Source organism: Pimephales promelas, chromosome 13, assembly GCF_988280905.1.
Source record: "Pimephales promelas chromosome 13, fPimPro1.hap1.1, whole genome shotgun sequence".
NCBI classification, from domain to species: Eukaryota; Metazoa; Chordata; class Actinopteri; order Cypriniformes; family Leuciscidae; genus Pimephales; species Pimephales promelas.
This window is the reverse complement of record NC_142781.1, coordinates 30925889-30937515: the sequence shown is the minus strand read 5'-3', so window position 1 is coordinate 30937515 and position 11627 is coordinate 30925889. Positions and strand designations below refer to the sequence as shown.

At 36.2% G+C, this 11627-nt stretch overlaps 1 protein-coding gene across 3 annotated transcripts in view; it reads left to right on the top strand.

Moving 5' to 3' along the window:
- The first annotated feature begins 497 nt into the window (after positions 1-497).
- mfsd2b (MFSD2 lysolipid transporter B, sphingolipid) overlaps positions 498-11627 on the top strand; it is a 24617-nt gene continuing 13487 nt past the window's right edge. The window contains exons 1-5 of one of the 3 annotated variants that reach the window (XM_039690175.2): positions 498-622; positions 991-1039; positions 1146-1320; positions 8409-8534; positions 8944-9068. In XM_039690175.2, coding sequence (XP_039546109.2) covers positions 1153-1320; positions 8409-8534; positions 8944-9068 — 419 coding nt within the window. In that variant the 5' untranslated portion in view covers positions 498-622; positions 991-1039; positions 1146-1152. The other 2 variants (XM_089118880.1, XM_089118881.1) reach the window with 2 other exon arrangements.

Genomic DNA, 11627 nt, shown 5'->3' with positions numbered 1-11627 from the left:
TCCACTCCAGACCAAGACGATATCAACCTGCTTTAGATATGTGTACATTAGTCTTCATCAGGTCAGTTACTTGTTGCCATATCTGTTCTGGTAGCCTACCATAAAAGTATAAATCCATTAGTTTAAATGATTTTTTGTTAGACTTTTTTACAGTATATTGTTAAAACGTGCTCAGTTCTGTTTTGTTTATGTGTGTTCTGAGATTTGACATGACATTATTAAATGTAAGATAGCATTTACGCGTGTGTTGTGTGTGTAAACCCTGTCAAGAACGCCACCCTCAGGCTGAATAACACTATCTGCCAAAAGTGTGTCTGCATTTGCAGATAACGCTTACAAACTGTATAACATAAACCAGCGCTAATAATCTGCCATTCCCAATATTACAACAAGCAGCTGCTACTGGTCAATTAATTTTACTTTAGCCTGGAGTTCATTTAGAGCTTTATGTTGTCTTTTCTAGATGTAGGATCCTGTGAGTTGCCTTTGGTGTCCTGCAGGGGGCGCGCTTGTTTGTTTGTGATTACAACTATCGAACGTGCTGCTGCAGAATGTGTGTGAAGGAATGAACCCGCAGTTCATCCACCTCTGCTGCAGATGTGCATCTCATCGCATCACTCAGGTTATCTATCTATCTATCTATCTATCTATCTATCTATCTATCTATCTATCTATCTATCTATCTATCTATCTATCTATCTATCTATCTATCTATCTATCTATCTATCTATCTATCTATCTATCTATCTATCTATCTATCTGTACTTATTTCTCTTCTTCATTTTGTGTGTATGTGCACTCAATATTTATTTAATCAAATTAATGTGTTGCTTGATATAAAAAATGCATGGAAAACAAATCATTATTTTTGCATTATCTGAACTAAAAGTATTTCTGCTGGAAAAAGTGACCATTAGATGTGTTATGTTAATATTCACCACCTGAAAACAAATCTCAATGAACTCTTTCTTTGCATGTGTGTTTATTTAGTGTTTTGGTGTCTTTGTGACGGCATAGGAATGTACGCTATCCGGTTCAGGTAAGCAGCCTGTTTTGGTAGAGCGAGGACTCTGATTGGCTCATATCTGTGAGTGACAGCTGGGAAGCATCTGTATCTAACCCTGCCCATCCTCTCGCTGCTGCAGTACGTGAATGGACGCAGGCACAGCTGTAGCCAGCTCTGAGAAGCCAGAGAGTTCAGCTGCTGTCTCTGTACCCATCACACCGGGTGCCATGGCCAAGGGGGAGAAAGCCCGGGTCACATCAGGGGATAAATTCATGATGAAGCACTCTGAAAGTTCTTTCAAGGTACCACCACAGGTAAGGCAATGTGATGCTCACTTCTTCTTGAGTTATGTGCAAACTGCAGTGTCTTTTTAAATCAGCTTAAAATGTATATAAATTAATGCTCAAGTAAAAAAAGAATATAACATGACTGCTTTGGGTTGCACTGGTAAAAAATAAACTGTGTTGTGCACTTTTGAGTTGATGAACACTCAGTAGGGGGGAACAGGTACCAATATACACATATTTTTTTTTTTGTTATGATACCGGTCTGAACGTTTCTGGATCTGTACGTTATGAAAGTATGTGGAATGGCATGTTTTAATGAGCACATGGAATGTTTGTGTGGAATGGATGCTTTACCAACACACATGCCTAAAGGCTGCTTAGGCGTAGCACTGACAGGCAGACAGTTAAACCCACAAGTACATACTGCTGTAAAGACACAAACTGTATTTTTAAGTTGTATATTACAAGATTACATTTATGTTTAACCATTGCACCAGTCAAAAAATCACTTCTGTAATCAGACCTGAATTCCTTTCACATGCCACAGACTGCAGTGTATTATCATCTAGGTTAGAAATAGATATAATGTGCATTGAAAGTAAATGGAAAGCTCGTCCCTGTCATTATCACAATTGAGTGTTATTAATAGATTAAGTATATGAATATTTGCCGTTTTTCGAGATCACTATTCATTGTAAATTTTAACTGAGACAAGTAAATACAGTCAGACAGCAATTCTATTGGCATTCTATTCAAATTAAATGTAGCATACTATTTGTAGACAGATCTGGTAGCAATATGACCTTCATCCTTGGAAAAAGTAATGTCAGGGATGATCTGTCAGGTGAAATAAAATCTGTGCTTTGCTTCTGCGCTGGGAAAATGGCAGTCGTGTGTCAATAATGTATGGAAAACACACTAATGGAGCTCTTGTTCTCACGCACGCCATTACAAAAAGGAAAGGAAACTCTCATAGTGGAAGGTTAAAGATTTAACGTGGAAATGGTAGGGGATTCACTTTTAGCATGGATTTTTGCACATACGAAGAACGATTATGTTACTATGGTTAACCTGACTCTCTGGCATGTTTGTACAGACCAATGTACCAGTAGTTTGAATCTACTGAGACTCCATCAGAGAACATTTGCCTCAACAGTCATGAAAAAAATGATTGCTACACGTGCGTGTCTGGGTTTTGTGAGCTTGATGTTGGTCTTCATACTCTTTGCACAGAAAAAATAAATAAATAAATCGCAATTCATATTGAAGGTGAAAGTCCAGGGTCGATTTGACATTGCAAGTGTAATGATAAAATGCATTTTTTTTTATTTAAATCCCGCTTGGCATGAAGCCGTAAACCCTTCATTATATCATCCAGATTCATCCTCACGCAAACATACACGGGAAAAGCAGCTTAGAGCAACAACTCTGAGAAAATAGGCTAAGCACAAAGAGTTTCAATTCAGTTGAATCTCACAAGAATCATGGAGTCATCATGGGTCACATTTCACCCAAAAAATCAGATGGAAAAAAAAGAGACAATTATCTTGACTATTAAGCATGTTTCCCCCCTTAAAATATGTGCGTATTATCATGAAAATTGACGCAAATATCTTATCAGATAATCACATGGCAGCTACTCAATGCACTTAGGCATGTAGACATGATCAAGATGATCTACTGAAGTTTAAAGGGATAGTTCACTTTGAAATTAATTTTTGGCATGTTTTATCTTACCTCAAGGGCATCCAAGATGTAGGTGTCTTTGTTTCCACAGTAGTTTCAATTTTTATATTTTTAGGTTAAACCGTTCTTGCCTATCAGTCATATAATGGAGGTCTATGGTCACCACCTCAAAGAGCATGCACAGAGAAGTCCAAATTAAACATGATTTAATGACTCGTAAATGTAAGTACACATTGATGGCCCAAGACACGAAACGAGCGGTTTGTGTGAGAAAACGAACAGTTTTTACCACTTGTTAACAGCCGTCGAACTATTCTGAATCAGATGTCCAAGCTTAACCGAACTGAACCGTCTCCAGCTCCAGACGTTACGCCGGAAGTGATCTGTCATCACGCATTGTTTACACGGAGATTTTTACCTTTCACTAAACATATTTAGATATATCGAAATCGTCTTTCATTACTATTTCCCGTATATCTAAATATTTTTAGTGAAAGGTAAAACTAAAAGGTAAAACTGACAACAACGGTTTGACCTAAAAATGTCAAAATTGAAAATGCTGTGGAAACAAAGACACCTACATCTTGGATGCCCTTGAGGTAAGCTAAAAGATATCAAAAATTAATTTCAAAGTGAACTAACGTTATCCCTTTAAGCATCAGAATGGGGAAGAATGGCGATTTAAGTGATTTTATGGTTGTTGGTGCCAGACAGGCTGGTCTGAGTATTTTAGAAACTGCTGATCTACTGTGTTTTTCACGCACAACCATCTCTAGGGTTTACAGAGAATGGTCAGAAAAAGGGAAAATATCCAGGTGTTCTGTGGGTGAAATGCCTTGTTGATACCAGAGGTCAGATGAGAATGGCCAGACTAGATTGAGCTGATAGAAAGTCTCTAATCTGCAACTGCGTGATGCGATCGTGTCAATGTGGACCAAAATCTCGGAAAGAAAAGAAAAAATTTCCAGCACCTTGTTGAATCTATGCCACAACGAATTAAAGCAGTTCTGAAGGCGAAAGGAGATCCAACCCGGTACTAGCAATGTACCTAATAAAGTGGCCGCTGAGTGTATATTAAAAGAATAATAATAGTTTCGATTTATGTCCCAAATGTGTTCTTGACAAGCTTTGTGAGTGAGACATGCGTTTACTTCGTCTTCCCACCCTTCTGTGCTGCTATCATGCTTTTGCTCTTTTTCAATCTCTGAGGAAGTCAGATATTTTGTGTCTCAACTCAACGACTTCCTGTCTATCATGATAACAGCCACAAAAATAAACTTTGTGAGAATTCGAGTGATCCATGATGCTATGGTGTTGTGGATGGTCTCCAGGGTGTGTTGCGAAGTGGTTGTCTACCAATCCAAGTTAGTAGATCCCACAATAAGATTCTCTTGTTCAATGTACACTTCCGTTCAAAAGTTTGAGGTGGATAACATTTTTTTTTTGTTTGTTTTAAAAGACATTTATACTTTTATTTAGCAAGGATGAGTTACAGTAAAGACTTTTATATTGTTACAAAAATGTATATTCTTTTATAATAGAATATATGCTCAAAAAAATAAAGGGAACACTTAAACGACACTTAAAAAGTAAAAACAAGAAAAAAGTATTTAATAAGATTATTTCATTCATTCAGATCTATGATGTGTTATTTTAGTGTTCCCTTTATTTTTTTGAGCAGTGTATATTAGATATTATTATAGAATATTATAGAATATATATTTTATATTATAATAATTCTATTTAAAAAAAATGCTGAATAAAAACATAATAATCAGAAATGTTTCTTGCACGAATAGCATCATATTAGAATGATTTCTGTAGGATCGTGACACTGAAGACTGGAGTAATGATGCTGAAAATTCAGCTTTGCATCACTGGAATAAATTATATTTTAAAATATGTTTAAAATTGAAAACAGAAATTTTAAATTGTATTAGTAGGCTAGTTTACTGTATTTTTGTTTTGACTTTTTGTGCTAAAAACCTTACTGAGCCTAAACTTTTAAACGGTAGTGAACGTCGTATTTTCTTTCTGCAATTTTTTTTTTTTAACATCTGACTGCTGAAAATCATACAATTGTTTTAAAAAGTATCAGCACACCTCATGCCAGTATTTTTGTCTGGTTTTCGATTAAAAATAAAAAAAATCTAAAATTATATTAATTAAATTATAAAAGTACTAATATTAATCCTGTCAAATCGATTAATCACATCTAACATAAAAGTTTATGTGTACACACATAATAAGTATATATATATATATATATATATATATATGTGTGTGTATATATTATTGCAAATGACAAACTTTTATTATACTTATATATTTAAGTGAGGTTTAGCTTTTAAAAAGAAGGGGCAAAACTATTTGCCAATGTGTTAAAAATAAGAAAAAAATCATTTATAAGCAATTTTTATTTTATTTAGTACAATTCTGCTTCTCGGGTAAATTAGTTTTAAGAGTGTTGAGATGCTCTTATCAGAAAACAAGATAATTAAGAAACTTGTTTTTTTTCACAACACTTTGTACATTCGGGGGTTAGTTCAGCTCACAGTGTGCAATATTGACGCTTAACAGATAAACCAGAATTAGACCAGTATCTGCCTCTACTCTAAGCACATAATCTTCCTGATTCATTTCACACTTTAGTACCATCAAATCCTCGTACTTGTCCTCAGTTCAGTAGCATCAGACTTGTGTGAACTCCCTGATCTTTTGATTTTCTTGATTGATCCGAATAATTACATTTTAACCTCCTAAATTGTGATTTCAGAAGTCATTCATCTTTTTTTCATCATGGTGAAGTTGAGAACGTGAGGGGGAAATTCAGTGAGTTAATTACAGCGTCTTTTGAAGAGCGATCGGTCCTGCCCTCAGTGGTTGTGTTTCTTGCGAGGGTACCCAGAGTGCACGTTGGCTTGGAGACGCCAAACATCGGCTTTGATGAATGAATGAGTGAGTTAACAACTCAAAGTGGAGTGTTTGACTTCTGTAGTATTTTCAGCACCAAATGTCTGTCTGACTGTCTCCAAGATCTCTCTCATAAATATATGGCTCTAAGCGGCGGTTTGACTTCCCTTTTATGTGTTGAAAGGATCTCCCCTTCGTTTTCGACTCACACACCACACATACGCAGACACACACACACACACCCTCAAAAACACACATTTACTCTGCCTTATCCACAGAGTTTTCCAAAGGATGAGTGTCCTTTTTAATGTGTGAAACACTTTACGTTCAAAAAGCGAAGAGAAGTCACTCACTACACCCGGGTTCCTTGAATGGCAAGTGCAATTAAAGGAGTAGTTCACTTTTCAAAAAACTTTTGCTGATAATTTACTCACCCCCATGTCATCCAAGAGGTCCATGTCTTTCTTTCTTCAGTCGAAAAGAAATTAAGGTTTTTGATGAAAACATTCCAGGATTTTCTCCATATAATGGACTTCAATGGGAACCAAACGGTTCAAGGTCCAAATGAGAGTTTCAGTGCAAACTGTTCAAAGGGCTTTAAACGATTTCAGACGATGAATAAGGGAAACGATCTCTCATTTAAAAAAAAAAAAAAAACAAAGCTTAAGTTTTATAAGCTCAAATGGTCGCCTTGCTCTGATCTGTGATGAACGTTCGTGACTCTCCTGTTCAAACTCGTCCATCAAAATGAACAAATCTTTTCCCGAGTCAACTCGTTCATGTCATGTCGTCCCAAATCTGTTTATTTCCAACTTCCAACAAGGGAACATTCAAAAGTAACATTTTCATATCGTTCTCAAAGAACGTTACATTTACATGTTATCATTTTATCCAAAGCGACATACAAATGAGGAGAGCAATAGAAGCATTTAGAGCAACATTAAGGAAACAATATGCAGGTTCTGTGACTCAGTTAACATTCACATGAAAATGTAATTTAAAATTTTAACCCAACTTCAACTTTCACTTTCAACTGTACATTTTTAACCCAACATTTGGGTTTGTCCATATTTGACCAAATAATCCAGCATTTTTTAGAGATAGCACAACATTCCTAGAACATATTTTATAACAAACAAATCTGTAGAAGCACAGAAAAGCTCAAAATAGCCCCACACCAAAACGACAGCATAACAAGGGTCCCTACATTCAAACCGAAGCGTTGAGAACTTTGTCAGTGTCCACACAGTTTAATAAGAAGATATTTTATACACACAGTAAATTTCGCGAATACAGGAAGAAGCCATCTTTGAAAAATAGTCTCTACCAGTCGATCTACGAACGCCGATCCAAGTGCGCTGAACTGTGCAGAATCTCATATGATCCGTTGTTTCCAGAAGAAACACAAACACAAACCGTTTACTTGTCTTCAATATGTACACGTAGCCTACTGTTCGCGCTCACCTTATTCACATCTCACCAGCGCACTTGGATCGGCGTTCGTAGATCGACTGGTAGAGACTATTTTTCCAAGATGGCTTCTTCCTGAATTCGCGAAATTTACTGTGTGTATAAAACATCTGCTTATTAAACTGTATGGACACTGACAAAGTTCTCAATGCTTCGGTTTGAATGTAGGGACTCTTTTTATGCTGTCGTGTTAGTGCGGGGCTATTTTGAGCCTTTTTAGTGGTAATAACAAGCGATTTTTATTTGTCATTACTCTATGCCCTATACTAGCATTATACTAGCGTTATAGGCTAAACTGTTTTTAGAGATACAACTATTTACATTCGGCAATCATTCGGAAAACAAATCTCAGATAACGGTTGACTAGGTAACAATGTGTAATTAGACTAAAGGTTCATTTTGCGCCGGAGTTGTCCTTTAAGAATATGGGCAATTTTTACAGGCACTATTTTTTACAATCTTTTTTAAAGAACTTTATACAGGAAAAAAAAAATCGCTTTGAAGAGCCTTTATTTTAAGGGTGTTTTCTGTGATCAAATAGCCCGTCACTCACAGCAGTGGAAGCATCTGGATTAAATATTTCCTGTGGTTTCGGGACTGAGGGTCCTTCAAACTATCCCACCCACGTAATGGAGAAAAGAGAAACTCTGAACCGACAGCAAAAAGACAGATGCTGTGATTATCACCTAAAAACCTCAATAAAAGTACTCCTAGAACCTCATTAAGTACTGACCGACTACATCAAATCGAGAAAAAATACTTTGAAAAGGTGAAAACACTATTATATAATTCAAAGCACATTATTTGAGAGATACTCTACTGCTACTATCAATATAAGGTGGAAAATTGTGTAAATATGTATGTATATATATATAGATATATATATATATATAGAGAGGGCGTCAACGTCAAAGAAAATGCAAAAAAAAAAATACTGAATAAAAAAAGAAGTATTTGAAAATAAAACTTGCATTGGCACAGAAGCAATGGAATCTGCTTCCACATTATTTGAGATGGTTGCAGCTAATAAATCCCATTTGTTTCAGACTCATCTGGATCAGAAGCTCACTGTTTGTAGCAAACTATGTTTCGCCATCGGAGGGGCACCGAATCAGGTCGCCGGGAGCGCAACAGCATTCTTCCTTCAGATATATTTACTTGACATTGCACAGGTGAGATCTCTAGGGGTTTTAATAAAATAAAATACAAATCAATAACAGTAATAAACACCTAATGTATTTAGAATGCAATGCATGCTGGGAACACACAAATGTTTAAGATTTCAGCAATAGGAAATTCTTTGTTCGGACAACTCAATTGGGGCAATTCTCATGGGTTTTTATGTAATTTCAAGAAAATTGCATTTCTTAGTTTTGAGACTTGGAAGGTACTGTGATATAATACTTGAGGATATGACTTTTTAAAAGAGAATATTAATCCCTATTAAGTATTTGATTAATTGAAACAGAAGCCAAAAATGCTCCAACCTGTGTTAATGATTCTGATTTGCAAGAAGCATACAGTAAAACACGTACGGTTTGATGTATAGGCCTAGATGTTGACTTTCTCCTCTCCTGACAGATTAACCCGTTCCAGGCCTCCATGGTGTTGTTCGTCGGTAAGGCTTGGGGGGCAGTGACTGACCCCATTGTGGGATTCTTCATTACTAAGAGTAAATGGACAAAGATTGGACGACTCATGCCATGGTGAGTGGCGTATGAGAACTGGTGAATGAAGCAGTGTGTTTGAAAGTGCTCCTATTGTTTTTCTCATACTAAAGGCATGCCATTCATGCTAAATCATGCTTTATGTTTTGCTTCCTGATGAGAAAGGCACGTATATTCAAATATTAGCTTTAGGGTTGGGTATCGTTTGAATTTGAACGATTCTGATTCCAATTCCGATTCCTTGTTTCGATTCCGGTTCCTAACGATTCTCGATTCCGATTCTTTTAAGAGGCAGGGTCAAAAAAGTTTAGCTAACCTTGCTAACCAACGGCCTTTCTGAAGGAAATAATCCTTTCTGATGGAAATTCTCCTTCTGTAAAAATACTCCTTTTGTCACAAATTTTGCATTTTGCCGAAATTTCGTTATTTTTAGAAAAGTGAAGCCACACTTTGGATCGCCGACGTAAGCTACTCATGTTCGACTCGCGTGGTTATGCCAACACTTCCGGTAGACGCTTCTTCGTTGGTGTTGTTCAGCGGTTTCTTCTTCCGCTCGGCGGACTGTGAATATCGAAACTAGGAATCGAAATTTTTACTTTTGAACGATTCCGGAAAAAACGAAAAGTAATTCTCGGTTCCAATCGATACTCGATTCTCGATACCCAACCCTAATTAGCTTTGAAAATCAGGGCAAGCAGATTTTCTGCAGTCAGGGTTGTTTATTTTATTTAGTTTTTTACAGAAAATAATGGGCATAGAATCCGATTTGTAGCATCCAGTTGAAGAATTTCAAACATGTTTGATATTTTGAGCCAATTTATAACACATATACAGTAGTTTTCAATAGACTCTTTTACGCTTTCAGCGGCACTGGTTCTGGGCGTATTTTTTTCCATACATTTTTTTTCTTATATGGATTTTAAAATAAGTCTTGCCAAGCCAAGCAGAGGCGAATCGTAACATTATAAACTTTGATTTAAAACAAAAAACTTTTTGAAAATTGGACAAAAAAACAAAGGTACAGTACAAGACTTACTTACTGTACTTAACGGCTTTAGTGAGGGAAAGAACTACAATCCCATGAAGCATTGCAAACTACACATTTACAAATGTTGATTATGTATATAAAAACTATATATTTTAATTTCATTGCAAAATATGCATACATATACAAATATTTAAGTATTTTTAGAGCGTTATTCACAGTGCGTTATAAGAGTGGGTGGAGCTAAATTGCTCGTTTGATGTTGCTCTTTTCGACTCTCTGATTGTTGAAATTTTCTGCAAATCATGTAGTTTTAAACATGATTAAACATGATTATTCTGAAATAATGCGGTCTGATGGCTTCAAAAGAAGCAAATAGCATAGATTAACAACCTCGTAGCTTACCGTAGGGAAGTCTTTAACGTTTTTGTTAAAAATCAATGATCCAATGGAGAAAATTAATGGAAATAATACTTCCGGAACCCTTACATAATCAGCAAGTGTATGATGCCTACTGTTTTAATAGCTGTTCAGATGTTTAGTTCAGGGTTTAGTCAAAATAGCACTATATTTTAACAAATAAGATTTAAGCAAGGTTTCTGAAGGTATCAGGAGATTAAAGTAACGACATGCCCAAGATGTGAATGCCTGACAGGAAGTTCTAATTACACTCTGAAGTGACATCATGGTGTCTAGGAGGAAGTAGTTAGGGTTTGTTTTCAGAGAATCACTGCAGAACATCTCAGCCATGCCCATGTGGGCCTTCTGGTGTGTCTCAGTGTTTATTATGCCAAAGCCGTGCCAACACAAAGACATTTCTAGATTCTAGATTCTGCATTCTAGAAGTGGGAATGCTGCTATATTACTCATCCTATCGGCATCACGCTTGAAATTTCTTTCGTTTTTAGTGACGTAATCAGTGACATTTTCAAAGCACGGGTTTTTGACCTCTTTTAACTCTCATGAAACGTTTATCGGACTCTTAAATCTAAATCTCTTTCTTTGACGTATAAAGAAATTATTTAATACCACAAACATATAAAGTCTGTTCCAGAAACAGGGAAGTTGTGATTAAGCTGATTTATAGAAAAAAAGCTGTAAAAATTATTTGTATGCATTTTTTGGGGGGGTAACACTTTATTAGCAAATATTATATAGTATAATTCTTAACACATCAGCACACTATTTATTTATTTATTTATTTTATTTTATCATTCTATTAAATGTATCATGTTTTATCTTTTTTGTGAGTAATTGTGGGTTGTACAGTTGTACATAGAAAAATACACTTAGCTTCTAAACTGCATTGGCTCATTGAGAGCATATGTCGTAATTTAGATACATATTTTAAGATGGAAGAATCCAGCTTTACAGATACTAGAAACATGACTTTTAAATGAAAGATTGGTATCAAAGAGCACACCTAGGTTCCTAACCGTCTGGCTCTCTCCATTCACATGAACCCGTCTCTCTCTCTCTCTCTCTCTCTCTCTCTCTCTCTCTCTCTCTCTCTCTCTCTCTCCTGTACGGTGGCTCCTTTGTGTGGCCGAACAATCAGCAGAGCTCACAGAAGTTGCTCCACACTGCAGTAGTGGCATCTGGACTGTGCCAGA